Source organism: Mirounga leonina, unplaced genomic scaffold (genome assembly GCF_011800145.1).
Source record: "Mirounga leonina isolate KUSES-001 unplaced genomic scaffold, KU_Mleo_1.0 Mir_91, whole genome shotgun sequence".
Lineage (NCBI taxonomy): Eukaryota > Metazoa > Chordata > Mammalia > Carnivora > Phocidae > Mirounga > Mirounga leonina.
This window is the reverse complement of record NW_023270839.1, coordinates 26,399,932-26,423,065: the sequence shown is the minus strand read 5'-3', so window position 1 is coordinate 26,423,065 and position 23,134 is coordinate 26,399,932. Positions and strand designations below refer to the sequence as shown.

The 23,134-nt window shown below is 40.4% G+C and overlaps 1 protein-coding gene across 1 annotated transcript in view; it reads left to right on the top strand.

The window, feature by feature from the left end:
• Positions 1 to 23,134, top strand: part of USP50 (ubiquitin specific peptidase 50) — a 34,336-nt gene that overhangs the window by 3,987 nt on the left and 7,215 nt on the right. Inside the window, exons 4-6 of the mRNA XM_034994612.1 lie at positions 1,157 to 1,366; positions 2,404 to 2,546; positions 6,422 to 6,554. Of these exons, the coding sequence (XP_034850503.1) occupies positions 1,157 to 1,366; positions 2,404 to 2,546; positions 6,422 to 6,554 (486 nt within the window). The remainder of the gene's footprint in view (positions 1 to 1,156; positions 1,367 to 2,403; positions 2,547 to 6,421; positions 6,555 to 23,134) is intronic.

Here is a 23,134-nt window from a genome sequence, read left to right as displayed (position 1 = left end):
AAACGATAGCCATTAATCATTCTCGTCTGTAATCCTCAGTTCCATTTTTCATTTTTACTGCTACTAAGATATTCACAGCAACACTTTTTTTTTTTTTTTTTTTTTAGCCAAAGGGTAGGGTGGTGGTCAGTAAAATCACTTAGGTCCTCATCTGCAGCCAATCTGAAATAAATAGCTTTCTCATTCCCAAGACCGAAGTTGGAATTAGGGGCATCAGAGGACTATCAGGTGGAAGACCTTGGCGGCAGAGCCTGATGAAAGCAGCAAGACAAAGGGGAGCAGAGTGCACAGCTCCAAAGTGGAGCTGGCTGGGGGCTAATGTGTCTTCCAAATGTCCAGTCTAGTGAGGCCAGTCAAGCACCGAGAAGTCAGCCTGCACCCCCAGAAATGGTACCCCTCAACATGAGCTAGATTCAAACCACGCTGCAAGGCTAACTTGGGCTGCCTTAAGAATTTAAGATTTGCTCTTTTAAAAAAAGTGTTTTCTAACAATAAAAGCAGAAGAGGCTAAATCTGAAGGGACTGGAGGGAGGACAGATTTCTTCATTTTATTCCTCCATCAGTTTGCATGACTGAAAGCTAGTTCAAATGCTTACCCACCCTCTTCCCAGGAGGAACTGCCTCTAGGACCCCACATCACGTTATCACAGGCTGCTGGCTTCTGGGGCACGGACATGTGTTGTCACAGGGTTAGCATGTCATCTTTCCTCAGCTTCACTTAAGGAGGAAAATAACTGAGTGATCAGAAATCAAACTTAATATATACCTTTTTTAAAAGGATTTATTTATTTAGAGAGCATGAGGGGGGAGGGGCAGAGGGAGAGAATCTCAAGCAGACTCCCTACTGAGCGCAGAGCCCCATGCAGAGCCTACCATGGAACCTCGCTGGGGCTCCACGACAGGCTGGATCTCACGACGGTGAGATTATGACCTGAGCTGAAAGCAAGAGTCGGACGCTGACCCGACTGAGCCACCCAAGCGCCCCACTTAATACGTACTCTTAAGAAGACCTTATTCTATGCATTGTTGAATCCAAAACTAACTGGTTTCTGGTAGCAATGTATCATTCTAATAGAAAAAAAATCAAGTCATCCTATTAAAAGCTTTTTTTGATAACCAAGAGTTGATTCGGGGCTAATTTGTTCCTTTGATTCAGTACCGTCGAAGAAGATCATACGAGAAAGGGTCTATTCCAAGATGCTGCAGGAAGGTGATAGCCAGTGAGTCCTCCATCATCACGCAACTGTTTGAAGGGCAGCTCAACTACAGCATCATGTGTCTGAAGTGTGAGAGCTGCACCTACAAGAACGAAGTCTTCACCGTCCTCTCTCTCCCCATTCCATCTGAATACGAGTGCTCTCTTCAGGTAGCGATCCTTGCTCCTGGATACCACTTCTCAGGTTTCCTACATTGCCTATCATGAGGGTGCTGCTTTGTCACTGGAAGCCCATGATGACAACATTTTATAGAAAAGCGACATACAGCCAAAAGTGACTGTGAATTCGGTTGTATTTCTAAATGTACTCATTAAAAGAGCCTCAGTGTAAAACTGAAATGACCTGTGGGCTTTATTCATTCTACCGAGATGGCTTGGTGCGTATTGAGAATTTACCTCTTGAATTTTCTTCACCATCTGTAAATTGGAGTGGCGGTAGAAGACGGGACAGCTAGAAGGCAGGGAGCAATAAGTTCCCTTGCAGAATACCCATTTATATTTTCTACCTAAATTATGAAAGCACAGCTGCAAAAAGTTTTCACATGCCAGAATTGGAGAACGGAATCCTACTACTTATTTAGGAGTGGGCTTTGTTCTCAGGTTAAATTGCTAAAGATGACGGGAAACAAATTCCCAAGACTCTGAGGTGCTGGCATGTACCGAACACAGGATCTGTGCTCACCTTCCTCTTCAGGCTGGCGGTTTGCCGAGCGGGGGGGCCTGGCCACACTCACGGTGGCTTCTGTGCACAGAATCAAATTCTGTCTGTCCTGCTGTCTTTATTATGGGTCACCCCCAGACACCGCCCATGGTCATTTTTCAGTCTCTGGATCGCTTCTGTGATGAGAGGAGTAACAAAACAGTTGCCTGACTTGGTTGGTGGAAACGGCACAGTCAGTATTATTCTGAAATAAACCACAAAGGTTAAAATGCTGATCCAGAGACTGGAAGTGAGATGGGCACTCGGATCCATTTCAGTAACTGAGTGAAAAAGAAGCCCCTCCTTCGTCAGGTAGATTTTACACCTGTCTAGGCAACAGCTTGTGACGCTGGGACCTCCTGCATATGTTGACTTTGAGGAAAGCACTGAGGATCACATTTCCACGGCTGTTGCAAAGTTCTACTGTAAACAGAGCCCAGGCTGCACTTGATCCAATGTAGTCACCAAATGCGGTTTTCCTCCATAGGACTGTCTCCAGTGGTTTTTTCAACAAGACACACTGACCTGGAATAACCAAATTCACTGTTCCTTCTGTGAAACCAAGCAAGAAACAGCTGTAAGGGCCAGTATTTCCAAAGCACCAAAAATAATTATCTTTCACTTAAAAAGGTATGGATTTTGACGTTTTGTGAGATTTTTTTTTGAATTGCTTTATCAAGATATAATTCACATACCATGCAATTGACCCATTTAAGTTGTACAATTCAGGGGCGTCTGGGTGGTTCAGTCGGTTAAGCGTCTGTTGGTGTTGGCTCAGGTCGGGATCTTAGGATTTTGGGATCGAGACCCGTTGTCGGGGCCAAGCTCTGGAGTCTGCTTGAGATGCTCTCTCCCTCTGCTCCTCCTGCTCATGCATGTTCTCTCTCTCTAAAATAAATAAATAAAAATAAGTAAATAAAGTGTATAATTCAATGGTATTCAGTATATTACATTAATTTTTAATCTGTGATAAAATGTATGTAACATAAAATCTGCCATTTTAACTTTTTTTATTGAACTCTAAGAGTGTTATATTACTTTCAGGTGTACAATATAGTGGTTCGGCAATTCTATAATTACTCAATGTTCATCACGATACGTCTTTATCCATTCATCTACTGATAGACACTAAGGTTGCTTCCATATCTTGGCTATTGGAAATAATGCTGCAATAAATATAGGGGTACATATATCTTTTCAAATTAATGTTTTTGTTTTCTTTGGGTAAATACCCAGTAGAGGAATTACTGGTTCATATGGTAGTTCTATTTTTAATTTTTTGAGGAACCTCCATACTGTTTTCCCTAGTGGCTGCACCAGTTTGCATTTCCACCAATAGCATATGAGGGTTTCTTTTTCTCCACATCCTCACCAACATTTGTTATTTCTTATATTTTTTTATTTTAACCATTCTGGCAGGTGTGAGGTGATATCTTACCGGGGTTTTGATTTGCATTTCTCTGATGATGAGTGATGTTGAGCACCTTTTCATGTGTCTGTTGGCCATCTGGATGTCTTCTTTGGAGAAATGTTTCTTCAGGTCCTCTGCCCTTTTTTAATGGGATTATTTTGTTTTGTTTTGTTTTGTTTTAAGTAAACTCTACCCTGAGACCAAGACTCCCATGCTCTACTGACTGAGCCAGCCAGAGTCCCTGGATTATTTGTTTTTTTGGGTGAGTTGTATACGTTCTTTATATATTTTGGATACTAATCCTGTATTGGATAAATTACTTGCAAATATCTTCTCCCCATCAGTAGTTGGCTTTTTTTTTGTTTTCAAAGCCAAATATTGTGTGGACTCATCTTCCCAGTGCAGGCCCCTGTGTCTGGGGAGCCTGGTGTGGAGGGTGGTCCTCTGTGTTTGTGTATGTGGTGTCCCTCCCATGTGTGGTTAGTCTCCTGGAAAGTTCGGTTCCCTGCTGGGACTCCACCCCTCTTACCCTTTTCCCTGTGGCCTCCTCTCTACAGTTAACTGTGGAGAGTCTAGAATGCCAGGCTTTGGGTCATTTTCTGAGTTAGTTGCTCTGATGTGGCTGTTATCTAGGTGTGTGTCCAGGGAATGACATGATCTTTGGATCCTCCTATTCCGCTACCTTCCCAACAATCTTGGCATTTTAACGTTTTTGGTGGTCACCTTACAGTTTGGTAGTTAAAAGTCTAATGTGGGTTTCCACAAGGCTAAAATCAAAGTGTCTGTAGGGCTGCATTCCTTTCTAGAGAAGAATCTGATGCCTTCCCTTTCCAGCTTCTAGAGGCTTCCCAAGTTCTTTGTGTCATGACCCCTTTCTACCATTTTCAACCCCCAACCATTTTAAGTGTTTAATTCATTGGCATTCATTACATTCACAATGTTGTGTGACAATCACTTCTAAAACTTTTTCATTGCTCCAAAGAAAAAGTCTGCAACCATTAAGCCATAATTCCCCATTGCTCCTCCCCCCGCAGCCCCTGATAATCTCTAATCTACTTTCTGTGTCTATAAACTTGCCTATTCTAGGTGCTTCGTGTACATGGAATCATACGATGTTTGTCCTTTTTACTGGCCCATTTCACTTAGAATATGTTTTCAATGTTCATCCATGTTTGATGTGTACTGGAAGTTCATTTCTTCTTATGAACTGAGTAATATTCCATTGTGTCTATATCATATTTTGCTTTTTTATTGGTCCATTGATGGACATTTGGCACTTCCTTCGAGGGCTCTTTAAAAAATAAATTCCCTGGCCCCGCCCTTGGGAATTCTGATTCCACAGGTTTGAGGTGAATTCTAAGCATCATGATTTTAATTTTTTAATACCCCATTTTTATTTTATTTTATTTTATTTTTATTATTTTTTTAATGTGGTCTTTTAAAAAAAGATTTTTATTTATTTATTTGAGAGAGAGAGAGAGAACAGGAGCAGGGGAAGAGGGAGAAGGAGAAGGAGAAGAAGACTCCCACTGAGCAGGGAGTCCGATGTGGGACTCGATCCCAGTACCCTGAGATCATGACCTGAGCTGAAGGCAAGATGCTTAACCGACTGAGCCACCCAGGCGCCCCCCCCATTTTTATTTAAAAAACCTTCAAATCTACAGAAAAATTGAAAGGATATATAATAAATATCCATATGCCATAGAATCTTCATTAGTATTGGTGACACTTTGCCACATTTCCTTTCCCTCTGTCTGTCTCTCTCCACCTCCCTCCCTCCTTTCCTTCATCCCTTCCATTTTATTAGCTGAACATCTGAAGTAAGAAGCAAACACCATGGCATTTCATGCTTAAATACTTCAGCAAAGGGGCACCTGGGTGGCTCAGTCGGTTAAGCAGCTGCGTTTGGCTCAGGTCATGATACCAGGGTCCTGGGATCGAGCCCCACATTGGGCTCCTTGCTCTGCAGGGAGCCTGCTTCTCCCTCTCCCTCTGCCTGCCACTCTGCCTACTTGTGCTCTCTGTCTCTTTGTCAAATAAATAAATAAATAAAATCTTTAAAATAAAGAAATACATACATACATACACACATACTTCAGCATGTATCACCTGAGTACAAGGACATTCTTCTACATAATCACAACACCATTATCATGCTCTAGAAATTTAATAATTTCCCATCACCTAAGATCCAGTCCATGTCTAAATTCCCTCATCTTAAAAATGCCTTTCATAACTTCTAATCCAGTATCCATTTGAGGGTCATACCCTGCATTTGGCTGTCTCTTTTGTCTCTTAATCTAGAACAATCCTTCCCCATTTTTATATATTTAAACATTTTTTTTTCTCATACTAACACTTGGGGGGGCCATGAACATTTATTTATTTATTTGTTTGTTTGTTTGTTTATTTATTTATTTAGAGGGGTAGAGGCAGAGGGAAAGGGAGAGAGAGAGAGCATCTTAAGCAGATTCCACATCCAGCTCAGAGTGCAACGTGGGGCTCAATCTCCCAACCCTGAGATCATGACCTGTGCCAAAACCATGAGTTAGAAGCTTAACTGACTGAGCCGCCCAGGTGCCACCATAATTCATTTTTTAAAAAGCTCCAGGGTCATTCTCATATGAGTTCAGATTTGGGAACTGCTGATCTATATAGCAAATAGAGAATGTGACAAGATTTTCAGAGAATTTTATCTTATTAAAGATATATTAAAACCTCAGAGCTGGGAAACAGGACACTGCCGAGACAACATGTGCTAAAATCAAGATAAGGAAAAGCTGAGTCAGTCAATGTGATTTCTACTCCCTGATGCCAAGCCTGGCTTTGTCTCCATCTTCTCTCACAGGATTGACTCTGTACCATCTCACCCCCTGACCCACACCCCTGGCACACCCAGTCTCATTTCGGGTGATGTTTGTGGATGTGCATATTATACATACATAGATAAGAAAAAAATTATGTACAGGTCTGTGCCAAATTCTTTCCAAGAAGTTACTTTTAACTGTAGTTGGAATTTACCAAGGTATGTAGACTTCATTCACGAGTGGTTTACAAACTTACTTTATATTTCGCACATTTATTCTCTCTCCAGATTTGACATTCTGGGTACAATGAAAAGGAAATTGAGAACAGATATTCATTACCCACTCATTAACTTGGACCTTACTCCTTACATTTGTCCAGTTTTTCGGAAACACCCTAAATATAACCTCTGTGCAGTGGTGGTGAGTAAAATACTATTTAAAATAGCACAAATTTAAAGAAAACTGTAGCATTATCTACTTGAATGCCTACTCTCATCTTTCCCTCACTTCTCCTATATTCTTTTTAAGGCAAAATATAGAGCCTGGAACTTTCTGTGTTGACTTCAAATGGTAGAATAATGGAAAAATAAAATGTCCTGTCCCTGGACTCCTCACTTTCCCTCCACTCATTGGTTATTTCAGATCTGGGGGCATTTGCAAATTAGGCTATGGGGGCAGCAGAAGTTAGTATCGATAGCTTTATGTTGAATATTCATGAGCCACTTATGGCCAAAGCCCCCTGACACTCCACATGGAATAGTCCCAGAGGAGTCACTGCCTGTGTGCATCTAGTCCTAAGGAAACTCTGGGGGGGTTTCCTTTGGTTCTAAGTCAACCATCATTATTGAGGATTCCCTGAAGGAAAGAAAGCACGGAGTATAATTCAGACCAAATCACCCAGAACTCCCCACAACGTCAAACAGCCCCAAGCACGAAGCCATTCTCCGGGTTTCCATTCTGGATCATGGTGTTAACAGTCTTTAGAACCTGGAGGTCCAGCAGGGCGCACAGCAGATGGGAGGGCTCCCACCAGAGCCCATATGCTTCGCCAGGATCCTCTGATACACCCAAGTCTCATCTGCCTATTCAGCTTGTTGAATTAATACATTATAAAATGTTAGTCCCACTCTTTAACCTCTTTCACATCTCAACCATACCTTCAAACTTTAAAAAATGATCCTCCTTTATTTTTCCTTCTTACTTCAAGCCTTGACATTCCCCTTCTTTCTCATTTATCCTGCCCTCACAGGAGCTTTTCCTTCTCTCACTTCCCTACTGGAGATCTAAAGTGACATCCTCCTCTCTATCACATCAAATTTAGACTCTACTGTGGATTCCAAAATGACACAGGAACCGCCTCCCCTGTATTTCACTGTTTACATTTCTCATTATGTGTTTCTTCTTTAAGAAAATCCAAAAGACAGAAAGCTGAATTTGTTTTAAAAAAAAAAAGTATGGGGGCACCTGAGTGGCTCAGTCCTTAAGCGTCTGCCTTTGGCTCAGGTCATGATCCCAGGGTCCTGGGATCGAGCCCCGCATGGGGCTCCCTGCTCAGCCAGAAGCCTGCTTCTCTCCTGCTCCCCCTGCTTGTGTTCCCACTGTAGCTGTCTCTCTCTCTGTGTCAAATAAATAAATAAATCTTAAAAAAAAAAAAAAGTATGTAATTACCTACATTAAGGGAAGATAAACATTTGTATAGAGTCACCCCAAGCCTCCTATAAATTTGTAATCCTGGGATGCCTGGCTGGCTCAGTCGGTTAAGCGTCTGCCTTCGGCTCAGGTCATGATCCCAGGGTCCTGGGATCGAGCCCCACATCGGGCTCCCTGCTCGGCGGGAAGCCTGCTTCTCCCGCTCCCACTCCCCCTGCTCGTGTTCCCTTTCTCGCTGTGTCTCTCTCTGTCAAATAAATAAATAAAATCTTAAAAAAAAAAAAATTTGTAATCCTTTTAGTGTTTAAATTATTATCAGCTAATTGAGGGGCCAAAAGTTGGTTTTGAAAGAGAAATAGATTTAGAATTTAGAATTTAGAATCAACTGTCAGTTGATGATGGACTGGCAATAAGAACTAAGCATCTTTGAAGCTATGATGTCCGGCCACAGGGAAAGGCCTTGAGTTCTGCTCCTCAAGCTGTAGTCGGCAGGAGCCCTGGCACCACCTCTCCGAAGTAAAGATTTTCAGGCTCCCCCCGAGGCTTACTGACTCAGAACATGGATTTTAGCAAGATCTCCACGTGATCCGAATGCATATTGGAGTTTGAGAAGTGTGCTAGACCCCAAACCGATATATTCCCAGCCTTTGCAGGAGCCCTTGAAGAAGAGCTTACTGCTTTACAAGGTGGGCTCTTTACCTGCCAGGTTTGTTTGATTTATTTTACAAACGTATAGGGCTTGCTATGTACCGGGCACCGTTCTAAGCACTTTGCAAAGAATCATTTAATCCTTATATAGCCCTGTGAGGTAAGCACTATTATTATCCCCATTTTACAGGCTGGAGAACAGCACAGAGGGGTTCAATAATCTGCCTCACTCATATCGCCTACAAAGGGCAGAGCCAAGGTCTGAAGCGAGGCATGCTGACCCCCCAGACAGTCCCGTTCTCATTACTCCATTATGCTGCCTCTAATAGTTAATATATATCTGCCTTCCTCCTGTAATTTCTTGTTTGTCCTAATTCTGTGCTTTGTAGTAATAACAGTAATAACATAGAGTTACAACAATATATAGTATAATAACATACAGATAACAGTATGTATGTGGCTTTACAGTTAAATACTTGTACATACATGTTAGCAAAATGAAACATTCTTTTTTTTTTTCTTATACATGATGTTCCTTCAAATATTTGAAAGTAGCAAACATATGCTAACAGTATTTACTTCCTTCAACCCTCTTCAAGTGATTGGTTTTTAGAAAGACTTTTTAGGGATGCCTGGGTGGCTTAGTCAGTTGGGCATCTGCCTTCGGCTTGGGTCATGATCCCCAGGTCCTGGGATCAAGCCATCTAAGGGCTCCCTGTTCGGCGGGGAGTCTGCTTCTCCCTCTCCCTCTGCCTGCCACTCTGCCTACTTGTGCTCTCTCTCTCTCTGTCAAATAAATAAATAAAATCTTAAAAAAAAAATTAAAAAAAGACTTTAAAATTTTGAAATATTTCAGGAACAGAAAACACAGTAAGTATTCACATTACCCTCCACCAATGTTAAGAATAAAATATCCTAGGGGCGCCTGGGTGGCTCAGTTGGTTAAACGACTGCCTTTGGCTCAGGTCATGATCCCAGGGTCCGGGGATCAAGTCCCGCATCGGGCTCCCCGCTCAGCAGGGAGCCTGCTTCTCCCTCTGACCCTACCCCCTCTCATGCTCTCTGTCTCTCATTCTCTCTCTCTCAAATAAATAAATAAAATCTTAAAAAAAAAAGAATAAAATATCCTAGATAAAATTGTGTGTATGTTTAATGATCCCACTGCCTTCCACTCCCTGTTGTAACCACTGTTCTGAATTTGGGGTGTATTATTTCTATGCACTCTTTCATACTTTGTGACGCATGTATGTGTCTATACATGCTATGTAGGATTGTTTTGCATGTTTTATACATATGGTATCATACTGGACATATTCTTCTGTGACTTTTTCCCCTCATGTTATTTTTATATTCATCCACATGATACATTAGCTTTAGTACAGTCATTGTAACCGCTTTTAGTAATCCATTGTATCTATTTATTGTTTCTCCTGTTGCTGGGCACTTAGGTGTTGCCAGTATTTTGCTTTTACGGTTTTATAGAATGCATTGCCATATGCTGACACATGAAACTTTGTTTATATATAGATATCTGTGTGTATGTGTGTATGTTTTCCCAGATGACATTTTAAGGATATCTTACCTAAATCTTTCCTTTATTAACATAGCAAATGACATTGATTTTCTACCTGAGTTTTTTTTTTTTTTTTTTGGCTAAAAGTGTTTTTACATTTTTGTATTTATTTTTGCAATTGAGAAACTAATCTAACTTTCTCATACTGTCTTCTTGTTTTTGTTTTGGGCCTTATTCTAGCCTCATAAAAGGCATTGGCCATTCTATTCTGTTCAGCACAGTTTGTATAAGATACTAATAATTTGTTTCTTTTCTTTTTTTTTTTTAAATATTTATTCATGAGAGACAGAGAGAGAGGCAGGGGCAGAGGGAGAAGCAGGCTCCCTGCAGAGCAGGGAGCCCTATGCGGGGCTTGATCCCAGGGTCCTGGGATCATGACCTGAGCTGAAGGCAGACGCTGAACTGACTGAGCCACCCAGGTGCCCCTATTTCTTCATTTTTTTAAAAAAGTAAACTTTTTATTGAAGTAAAACATACATACGTAGAAAAAGCCATATCACAAATGTAAAACTCAATGAATTTTCAAAAAGTGGACTGACCCATGGAACCAGAATACAGTTCAAGTAGGCCATCACTAATATCCTAACTAGCCTTGCGCCCAATTCTAGTCAGGCAAACCACTGACTCCTGACAGGGTAGGTTTTGCCAGCTTTTGTGCTTTATGGAAATAGGATCATACAGCATGTACTCTTTTGTGTCTGGCTCTTATCACTCAAAATTATGCAACGTTCATTCATGCCGTCAACCCTTTGTGTTGTCCAAGCAGCCTATTTTATTTTTGATGGTTTCCAGTAGTTGAGGGTGTGTTAAATGTCCCAAAAGGGAGGATCTTGGTCAGCAGCTAGATTTAGACATACTGGAAAACAGGCCCTCAGGCAGCAGCTTTTAAAGTATGCCAATATATACATACAGTTCTGTGGGACCACATGCATAAAGGCTTGCTGACCACCAAAGCCAAGGCAATCTGGAGGTGTTCCTTGGGCCACAGTCAGAAAAATCAGGACCCCAGATGAATGTAAAACCTCCCTTGTGGGAGATACCAGTAAGTTGTAGCAAGGCAGAGGGAGAACACAAAGATGGCATCTACCAGCCTAGAGCCTCGACAGCACCTCTGTTGGCCCCTCGTCTAGGTGTGCCAAACCTAAAGCCTTCTCCTCGGGCTTCATGAAGCCCCAGGACAAGCAAATAGGCCTCTTTCACAGAAAGACTGGGGGTGTGTCTCATTCTGCTGTCTGTCCAGTGTCTTGGGGGTGATAGCTTGCCAGGAACTGTCTCTCTGATTGTTGTAATCCTGTAGGACCCAGGAACACAAGCTCCCCCGGCCACCAGAGCTAGGCAGTTATGGGGAATCCCTTGGATGGCATTCACAGAAACCAGCTCCACTCTGGGAGACGTTAGCACTCTGGAGCATGGCAGAGGGGGATGTGAAGATGGCTCCCACAGGCCTGCAGGACTCCCCATGTGTGCTGAATTAGATGCCTGCCCTTAACGCAGGCCAGTGCTCTAAAATTAGCAGATGAGCCTCATTCACGTAAAGCCTGGGCACCTCTCAATTGGCTGCCTCTGTGTTGCACCCTGGGACAGGTGAGTCTGAACACTTGAAGAGCCGTTATAGCTTGTTATAGCCTTGTGGGTCTCACGGATGCAAGCCCTGTTGGTTTTTGGTGAGTCCCTGGGAGGAGGTGAGCGCACGATTCTACATCGCTATCTTGAGTGAGTACCCCTTTTTTCTTCATTTTTAAAGGGAATAGTCAAGGATTATGCTTGCTGTGTTTTAGTAGCGATACTTAATCAGGTTATTGATACTTCCTTCTATTTTGGTTTTGCTAACACTTTTTGTGCATGTTTGTAAAGGTAGTGAATTTTATTAAATCTTTGTCTGTACAATAATTGAGAAATGGCCCTCCTGAACCCTTTTTAATCTGTTCATATGTTGAATTATATTTATAGATGTTCTAACTTCCCTTTACTTTTACTACCCTTGTACTGCTGGGGTAAATACTGTTTGGTCATTATTATCTGAGATGTATTTTGCTTGATTTGGTTTACCACACTTTAGGATTTTGCAATAATCTCTTGAATGAGCGTTATCTCTGCTTTTCTTCCTTATACCCTTTGTCTAGTACAAGTATCAAGGTTAAACTGAACTCATGAGTTAGAGGAGCTTTTCTTCCTTTTGTACAGAAGTTTGTGTAAGGCTGTGGTAAGTTTCTTGAAGGATTGATAGAACTCACCTGTAAGCCCACCTGGGCATGCACTTCCCTTTGAGGGGTGATTGTTAACTCCTGGTACAATTTCTTTAATGCTTGTAGGTCTATACAGGCTTTGTATTTTCTTCTTCCATCCGTTTGATAAGTTAGAATTTTCTGAGTATTTGTCCATTTCATCAGAGTGTTCAGTTTTCTGGCATAACTTTTTTAGGGTGTTAAAAAATTTTCTTTTTCGGGTGCCTGGGTGGCTCAGTTGGTTAAGCGACTGCCTTTGGCTCAGGTCATGATCCTGGAGTCCCGGGATCGAGTCCCACATCAGGCTCCCTGCTCAGCAGGGAGTCTGCTTCTCCCTCTGATCCTCCTCCCTCTCATGCTCTCTGTCTCTCATTCTCTCTCTCGCAAATAAATAAAATCTTAAAAAAAATTTTAAAAAAATGTTCTTTTTCTTTCTCAGAGAGAGAGAGAGAGAACAAGAGCAGGAACACAAGCAGGGGGAGTGGGAGAGGGAGAAGCAGGCTTCCCGCTGAGCAGGCAGCCCGATGTGGGACTCGATCCCAGGACCCCGGGATCATGACCTGAGCTGAAGGCAGACGCTTAATGACTAAGCCACCCAGGTGCCCCCCCCCCAAATTTAAAATTTCTGCTGGATCTTTAGATATCTGTACCTTTTTTTCATTTCTAATTTTATGTACTAAATAATGTACTAATTTTATGTACTAAATAATGTACTAATTTTACCATTGCTTTGTATTTTTTTCTTGATCTATCTTATTAATGTCTATATTGTTGAAGTCTTTTCAAAGAACCAACTTTTGATTTTTTGATTCTCCTTATATCTTTGTTTTGTGGTTCATTGATCTTCTAATTTTATTATCTTTTTCCACTTTTCTTGGGTTCATTCTCTTACTGTTTTAAACTGGGAGCTTAGTTCATTAACATTCAGTCTGTTCTTTCACATATAAGCATTTAAAACTACAGATGTTTCTCTAGAAAGTATTTTCACTGCCTACCACCTTTTTAATTATAGAACCCTTCAAACACAAAATAGAGAGGACAATATAAGGAACCCTAATGCATCCATTACCCAGCATTATAGATGAGCTATCAACTCACCTATAATACCTGACCCACTCTGCTCCCTGAACCATATTATTTTTGTATTATATATCTTTTTTGCATTGACTGCTAGTTTTATTGTGTTAAAAGATTATGATCTGTATAAGACAAATTCTTTTACATGTGTTGAGGCTTGTGTATTTCTATTTATTAGGATCCAGCTTCCTTATGTCATGGAAGTTAAACTTGTGTTATTCAAAGCTATCTCTACTGTTGTTTGTTTGACTAATTGATGGTTGAAAGAACTGTATTGGAATCTTTTTTTCCTTCATTTTAAAGAGAACAATTAACAATGATGCTTGCTGTAGCTTTTTAGTAGCTACACTTTATCAGGGTATGGATTGTTCCTTCTATTCTGGTTTTGCTAACAGTTTTGTGCATGTTTGTAAAGGTATTGAATTTCATTAAACTTTTTTTCCAACAATAATTGAGATGCTATGGTTTTCCTGAATCCTTTATAATCTGTTAATATGGTCAATTACATTTAAAGATTTTCTAATTTTACTACACTTGCATTGCTGGGATAAATACTATTTGGTCATTATTTTTAAAATTTTTATTTAAATTCAATTAATTAACATGTAATGTATTATTAGTTTCAGAGGTAGAGGCCAGTGATTCATCAGTCTTATAAAATACCCAGTACTCATTACATCACATGCCCTCCTTAATGTCCATCACCCAGTTACCCCATCCCCCCACTCCCCTCCCCTCCAGCAGCGCTCAATTTGTTTCCTATGATTAAGAGTCTCTTATGGTTTTTCTCCCTCTCTGATTTCGTCTTGTTTTATTTTTTTCCTCCCTTCCCCATGATCCTCTGTTTTGTTTTTTAAATTCCACAGATGAGTGAGATCATGTGATACTTGTCTTTCTCTGATTGACTCATTTTGCTTAGCATAATACCCTCTAGTTCCATCCACGTCGTTGCAAATGGCAAGATTTCATTTTTTTGATAGCTGAGTAGTATTCAATTGTGTGTGTGTGTGTATCTTTTTTTAAAGATTTTATTTATTTGTAAGAGAGCGAGAGCAGAAGCAGGGGGAGCAGAGAAGAAGAGGGAGAAGCAGGCTCCCTGCTGAGCAAGGAGCCCGATGCGGGACTCAATCCCAGGACCCTGGGATCATGACCTGAGCCAAAGGCAGCTGCCTAACCGACTAAGCCACCCAGGCATCTCTATGCCACATCTTCTTTATCCATTCATCTGTCATTGGACATCTGGGCTTTTTCTATAGTTTGGCTATTGTGAACATTGCTGCTATAAACATTGGGGTGCAGGTGCCCCTTCATTTTACATCTGTATCTTTGGGTAAATCCCTAGTAGTGCAATTGCTGGATTGTAGGGTAGCTCCATTTTCAACTTTTTCTTTTTTTTTTTTCATTTTCAACTTTTTGAGGAACCTCCATACTGTTTTCCAGAGTGGCTGCACCAGCTTGCATTCCCACCAACAGTGTAGGAGGGTTTCCTTTTCTCCGCATCCCCGCCAACATCTGTCGTTTCCTGACTTGTTAATTTTAGCCATCCTGACTGGTGTGAGATTGTATCTCACTGAGGTTTTGATTTGTATTTGCCTGATACTGAGTGATGTTGAGCACATTTTCATGTGTCTGTTGGCCATTTGGATGTCATCTTTGCAGAAATGTCTGTTCATGTCTTCTGCCCTTTTCTTGATTGGATTATTTGTTCTTTGGGTATTGAGTTTGATAAGTTCTTTATAGATTTTGGATACTAGCCCTTTCTCTGATATGTCATTTGCAAATATCTTCTCCCATTCTGTTGGTTGTCTTTTGGTTTTGTTGACTGTTTCCTTTGCTGTGCAAAAGCTTTTTATCTTGATGAAGTCCCAAGAGTTCATTTTTACCTTTGTTTCCTTGCCTTTGGAGACGTGTCCAGCAAGAAGTTGCCTTGGCTGAGGTCACAGAGGTTGCTGCCTGTGTTCTCCTCTAGGATTTTGATGGATTCCTGTCTCACATTTAGGTCTTTCATCCATTTTGAGTCTATTTTTGTGTGTGTGGTGTAAGGAAATGGGCCAGTTTCATTCTGCATGTGGCTGTCTAGTTTTCCCAACATTATTTGTTGAAGAGCCTCTCTTTTTTCCATTGGATATTCTTTCCTGTTTTGTCAAAGATTAGTTGACCTTAGAGTTGAGGGTCCATTTCTGGGCTCTCTATTCTCTTCCATCGATCTATGTGTCTCTTTTTGTGCCAGTACCAGACTGTCTTGATGATTACAGCTTTGTAATAGAGCTTGAAGTCTGGGATTGTGATGACACCAGCTTTGGTTTTCTTTTTCAACATTCCTTTGGTTATTCGGGGTCTTTTCTGGTTCCATACAAATTTTAGGATTATTTCTTCCAACTCTGTGAAAAAAGTTGATGGTATTTTGATAGGAATTGCATTGAATGTATAGCTTATTCTAGGTAGCATAGACATTTTAGCAATATTTGTTCTTCTAATCCATGAGCATGGAATGTCTTTCCATTTCTTTGCATTGTCTTAAATTTCTTTCATCAGTGTTTTATAGTTTTCAGAGTACAGGTCTTTCACCTCTTTGGTTAAGTTTATTCCTAGATATTTTATAGTTCTGGTGCAATTGTAAATGGAATTGTTTTCTTAATTTCACTGTATTCTGCCTCATTATTAGTGTATAGGAATGCAACAGATTTCTGTACATTGATTTTATATCCTGCAACTTTACTGAAATCATTTATCAGTTCTAGTAGCTTTTTGGTCTTTAGTTTTTTGAGTGATTAGGGTTTTCTACATGTCATCTGCAGAGTTTTACTTCTTCCTTACAAATTTGGATGACTTTTATTTCTTTATGTTGTCTAATTTCTGTGGCTAGGACTTCCAGTACTATGTTGAATAAAAGTGGTGAGAGTGGACATTCTTGTCTTGTTCCTGATCTTAGGGGGAAAACTCTCAGGTTGTCCCCACTGAGAATGATGCTGACTCTGGGTTTTCATTTATGGCATTTATTATGTTAAGATTATTGTTCCCTCTAGACCTACTTTGCAGAGTGTTTTTATCATGAATGAATATTGTACTTTGTCAAACGCTTTTTCTATATCTATTGGAATGATCATACGGTTTTTATTGTTTATCTTATTAATGAAATGTATCACATTGTTTTGTAAATATTGAACCACCCTTGCATCCTAATATGAAATCCCACTTGTGGGGCGCCTGGATGGCTCAGTTGGTTAAGCGTCTGCCTTCAGCTCAGGTCATGATCCCAGGGTCCTGTGATGATGCCCCACATCAGGCTCCCTGCTCAGTAGAGAGCCTGCTTCTCCCTCTCCCTCTGCCTGCCGCTCTGCCTACTTGTGCTCTCTCTCTGTCAAATAATAAAATCTTAAAAAAAAAAAATAAATCCCACTTGTTTGTGGTAAATGATTTTTTTAATAAGCTGTTTGATTTGGTTTGCTAATATTTTGTTGGGGATTTTTGGATCTATATTCATGAAAGATATTGGCCTGTAGTTCTGTGTGTGTGTGTGTGTGTGTGTTTTAATCTGATTTTGGTATCAAGGTGATACTGGTCTCATAGAATGAATTTGGACATTTTCCTTCCTCTTGGATTTTTTGGACTAGTTCAAGAAGAATGACATTAGCTCTTCTTTACATGTTTGGTAGAATTCACCTGTGAAGCCATCTGGTCCTGGACTTCAGTTTTTTGGGGAGTTTTTTGGTTACTGCTTCAATTTCATTGCTGGTGATGGATCTGTTCAAATTTTCTATTTCTTCTTCTTTAGCTTTGGTAGGTTATATGTTTCTAGATATTTATCCATTTCTTCTATGCTGTCCAATTTGTTGGCATATAGATTTTTCATAATATTCTGTTACAATTGTTTGTATTTCTGTGGTGTTATTTCTCCTCTTTTGTTAGTATTTGGTTCTATCTTTTTTTCAATGAGTCTTGCTAGAGGTTTATCAATTATGTTATCTTTTCAAAGAATCAGCACCTGGTTTCATTGTTCTGTCCTATTGTTTTTTTAGTTTATCATTTATTTCTGCTCTAATCTTTATTATTTCCCTCCTTCTGCTGTTTTGGGGTTGTACTTGTTCTTCTTTTTCTAGCTCCTTTCGGCCTAAAGTTAGGTTTTTGAGCTTTTTCTTGCTTCTTGAGGTAGCCCTGTAGCGCTATAAACTTCCCTCTTAGAACTGCTTTTGTTGCATCCCAAAGATTTTAGATCATTTTGTTTTCATATTCATTTGTTTCCATGTAACTTTTTATTTCTTTGATTTCTTGGTTGACCCACTCAGTGTGTACTAGCATGTTATTTAACTTCCACGTATTTGTGCTCTTTCCAGAGTCTTTCTTGTTAATTTCTAGTTTGATAGCGTTGTGGTCAGAAAAGATGCATGGTATGCTTTGATCTTCTTGAATTTGTCAAGACTTGTTTTGTGGCCTAACATGTGATCTATTATGGAGAATGTTCCTTGTGTACTTGAAAAGAATGTGTAGTCTGATGTCTTAGGATGGAATGTTTGAATATATCTGGTGAATCCATCTGGTCCATTGTGTCATCATTCAAAGCCATTGTTTTCTTGTTGATTTTCTGTTTAGATAATGTGTCCATTGATGTAAGAGGGGTGTTAAAGTCCTTTACTATTATTATATTATTATCAATTAGTTCCTTTATGTTTGTTATTAACTGTTTTATGTATTTAGGTGCTTCTATGTTGGGTGTATAAATATGTACAATTATTAATAGCCTCTTGTTGGATTGTCCCCTTTATTTTTATGTAGTGTCCTTCTTTGTGTCCTGTTACAGTCTGTTTGGTTTTTTTTTAAAGATTTTATTTATTTATTTGACAGAGAGAGACACAGCGAGAGAGGGAACACAAGCAGGGGGAGTGGGAGAGGGAGAAGCAGGCTCCCCGCAGAGCAGGGAGCCTGATGCGGGACTCGATCCCAGGACTGTGGGATCATGGCCTGAGCTGAAGGCAGTCGCTTAACCAACTGAGCCACCCAGGCGCCCTACAGTCTTTGTTTTAAAGTCTATTTTGTGGGGCACCTGGGTGGCTCAGTTGGTTAAGCATCCGCCTTTGGCTCAGGTCATTACCTCAGGGTCCTGGGATCGGGTTCCCTGCTCAGTGGGGAGTCTGCTTCTCTCTCTCCCTCTGTGTGTGCTCTCTCTCTCAAATAAATAAATTAATTAATTATTTAAAAAAAAATCTATTTTGTCTGATGTAAGTACTGCTACCCCAGATTTCTTTTGGCATCCATTTGCATGATAAATATTTCTGCATCCCATCCACCCCCACACCCCACTTTCAATCTGCAGGTCTCTCTTGGTCTGAAATGAGTCTCTTGTAGGCAGCATATAGATGGGTCTTTTTTTTTTTTTTTTTTTAAATCCACGCTGTCATCTCATGTCTTTTGACTGGAGCATTCAGTCCATTTATATTCAAAGTAATTATTGATAGATATGTATTTATTGCTATTTTGTTACTTGGTTTGTAGTTGTTTCTGTAGGTATTCTCTGATCCTTTCTTGCTCTCTTTCATGTTTTGTTGGCTTTCTTTGATATACTTGGATTCTTTTTTCTTTATTCGTTGCATATACATCATTGTTTTTGATTCATGGTTACCATTAGTTTTGTATATAACATCTTCTGCAAATAGCAGTGTATATTAAGTTGATGGTCACTTAGTTTAATCCCATTCTTTACTTCTCTGCCCCCCATGTTTTAGGTATATGGTGTCTTATTTTGCATCCTTTTATTTTATGAGTCCCTTGATTGATTTACAGAAATATTTATTTTTACTGCTTTTGTGTTTTTTACTTTTCATACTCTCACTGATGGTCTTTCTTTCCATTCAAAGTGTCCCCTTTAATATTTCTTGTAGGGCTGGTTTAGTGGTCCTGAACTCCTTCAGTTTTTGTCTGAGAAACTCTCTATCTCTCCTTCTCTTTTGAATGATAGCCTTGCTGGATAGAGTATTCTTGCCTGTAGAGTTTCCTTTTCAGCACTTTGCACACCAGAGGGGGGTGACATGAGATAGTCAAAGTTCCTGCTGAAAAATTAGCTTACAGCCTTATGGGGATTCACTTGTATGTAACTGTCTTCTTTTTCTTTAAAAAACCTTGTTATCACTACTTTTTGCCATTTTAATTACCTTGTGTCTTGGTGTGGACTTCCTTGCATTGAATTTTGGTGGGAATCTCTGTGCCTCCTGGACCTGGATATCTGTGTCCTTCCCCAGATTAAGGAAGTTTTCAGCTATTATTTCTTCACATGAATTTTCTGCCCCCTTATTTCTATTTCTTCTGAGATCCCTATAATGTGGATGTTGTTATACTTGATGGAGTCACCGAGTTCCCTGAGACTATTCTCAATTTAAGTAATTTGCTTTTCTCTTCTTTGCTCAGCTTGGTTACTTTCCATTACTCTGCCTTCCAGATCATTAATTTGTTCCTCTGCTTCATCTAGCATGCTATTTATGCCATCAAGTGTATTTTTAATTTCATTTATTGTGTTCTTCATCTCTGACTTGTTCTTTTTTTAATATTTATAAGCTATATTTATTATTTTTCTGACCAAAGTACAATGATTTTTAAATCTCCGTAAATAACAACAACAACAACAAAAGTATTCAAGAACATAAAACACAAACGGGAAATTAACCATTAGATGTTTTTACTTCATACCAACCTGACATTTAGTCTAGAAAATAAACAAAAACACTTTGAAGCATTGCTAAAATGCTAACCAAATCATTTTATCATTTACATATCTTACCCTCAGAATTATGTCAGAATAAAGCTGACCGTTCTGCCAGGATCTGAATCCCTAGTGACCCCATCCCAATCCCTGGAAGCAAAGAAGATGCCCTGTCACACAACTTTATATAAGAAAACCTATGTTTTCTTACCTTCCTGTAGGAAACGGTCAGCCTTTTAATAAATACTAAAACACTCTTATGAGTTTGTTTACCAAACACATTTTACAAGAACCAACTACACAAAAAGTTTCTTTGGAATTTGGTCTACAAATTCACTTAACAGGTTGGAAATTTAAAACCTATAAGAAAATGAGGAAGTAGGGAATTCCTAATCCTAACCTGCTGCAATTATTAAAGGGATATACACACGTACTGAAAAGTTTTGCTCACAGACTGCACGAACTATAAAAGGGATATGCTTTTTGAGTAAAAACAAAGAACTAGCTGATATCCTTTTTTGTTTTTTATCTCTGTGTTAAGGGTCTCACTGATGCCCTCCACTCTTAAGTCCAGTGAGTATCTTTGAGATCATTACTTAAGTTCTCTTATCAGGCATATCACTTGTATCCATTTCACTTTGGTCTCTTTCTGTGGTTTGGTCCTGATCTTTCATTTGGGAGACGTTTCTCTGTCTCTTCATTCTGTCTAACTCTCTGTGTCCATTTAATTCTCTGTTAGGGAAGTCAGCTACTTCTCTTGCTCTTAATGGAAATAGTTCTGTGAAGAAGAGGTCCTGTAGTGCCCCGCAGCAGTGTCCCCTGTCCCCTAGGACCTCGCGTGTCAGGAGTGTGTCCTATGTATGTTGTGCTGTGGAATCATGGCCTCTTTTTCCTTCAGTCCAGTGTCTGCAGAGGCTGTCTTTGCCTGTTGTGGGCCCTGAGGTGTGTGGTGGTCTGCTTGCAAAAGGAGACCTGCCCCACCACTGCTGGAAGTGATGTCCCCCGAGACCTGCAGTTCAGCGATGTGGTGCTAACAGGTTTGTACTGGTCTTTTGGGGGAAGGGGCCGCAGGGCCAGGACTGACGTGAGCAGGCCTGGGAAGGACAGATCTGCCCAAGCGTCAGGGGTTGGGGCTTGATGCAAGCACATTAGGAGTGTCGGTGCTGTGCTCTGTCCCGCAGGCGGCCATTGCTCATGCGGGGGTGTGTGGGGGGGACACAAGGGAGGAAAACTGCGCCTGCCAACTCCTCTCTTCCTGAAGTGGTCTCCCTGTGATCCCTGCCTCTCCAGGCCACACTCCGAGATGAGCAAATCCCTCGCCCTCCCGACTGCCCCAGGCCTTTTCCAAACTGCTGGTTCTACACAGTATCTGCACAGGCTGTTTATCCCACTGTCTCTTTAGAGGGCGGGGACTCTGCTTCCTAACGTCCTCCAGTCTCTCCCAGGGCCAAGCCCGATGCTTTTTAAAATTCCAGGCAAGCCCTGCAGATGTTAAGTACTCACGAAATTCAGCCCCTGTCACTATAAAAGGCAAATATTACAGAGATTCGTCCTCCCCGTTTATGGGCTCCCCAGTGTGAAGGTCTGTTTTCCGCCCTTCGCAGTGCCATCTGCTTTGCTCCCAGACCACATCTTCACCCTTCCTACCTTCCTCCATGTGGCCTCTTTCCTGTCTTGAGTTGCGGAGTTTGTTCTGGCAGTCTTTGGGTTGTTTGCTAGGTGATTTGTGCTGATATGGGTGTTATCTAGATGGATCTGTGGGATGAGGCCAACTTAGGGTCCTTCTACTCCACCATCTCCCCAGCCCTCTGGGTATTAATTTTGTATCCTGTAACTTTACTGAATTCATTTATTCTAGTAGTTTTTTGGTGACGTTATTAGGATTGTCTATGTAGACTATCATGTCATCTGCAAAGAGTGACAGTTTAACTTCTTTACCAATACGGATGCCTCTTTTTTTCTCTTTTTGTTGTCTGCTTGCTATAGCTAAGACTTCCAGTATTATGTTGAATAAAAGTGAGAGTGGGCATCCTTGTCTTGTTCCTGATTTTGGAGGAAAAGTTCTGTTTTTCACCATTGAATGTTAGCTATGGATTTGTCATATATGGCCTTTATTATATTGAGGTATGTTCCTTCTAAACCCACTTTACTGAGACTTTAAAATGAATGGATGTTGTACTTTGCCAAATGCTTTTTCTGCATCTATGGAGGTGATCATGTGATTTTTATGCTTTGTTTTGTTGATGTAGTGTATCATGTTTATTGATTTGCAAATATTAAACCATCCTTGCATCTCCAGAATAAATTCACCTTGATTGTGGTGAATGATTTTTTTTTTTCAGTATACAAATTGTCACAAATTTGAATGTCATTCTGACGCAGGGGCCATGCGAATCTCTATCATTCCAATTTTATTTTATTTTATTTTATTTTATTTTATTTTTTTTATCATTCCAATTTTAGTATATGTGCTGTTGAAGTGAGCATGGTGAATAATCCTTTAACGTGTAGTTGAAAGCAGTTTCATATTTTGTGGAGGATTGTTTAAAAAGATCTTATTTACTTATTTGAGAGAGAGAGCATGAGAGTGCAAGGAAGGACAAGTGTTGGGGGGGTCGGGGGAAGGGCAGAGGGAGAGGGAGAAGCAGGCTCCCCACTGAACAGGGAGCCCGATGCAGGACTTGATCCCAGGCCCCCCAGGTCATGACCTGGGCCGAAGGCAGGTGCTTAACCAGCTGAGCCACCGAGGTGCTATTTTGTGGAGGATTTTTGCCTCTATGTTCATCAGGGATATTGGCCTATAGCATTTTTGTGGTGACTTTTGTTTTGGTATTAGGATGATCCTGGCTTCATAGAATAAATTTGGAAGCTTTCCTTCCTCTTCTATTTTTTTTTGGAATAGTTTGAGAAGAATGGGTATTACTCTTCTTTAAATGTTGGGCAGAATTCCCCTGTGAAGCAATCTGGTCTGGAACTTCTTTTTTTGGTAGGTTTTTTTTTGTTTGTTTGTTTTTTGGTTTTTTTTGAAGATTTTATTTATTCATTTGAGTGAGAGCACACGTGTAAACACAAGCAGCGGGGAGAGGCAGAGGGAGAAGCAGATTCCTGCTGAGCAGGGAGCCAGATGCAGGGCCTG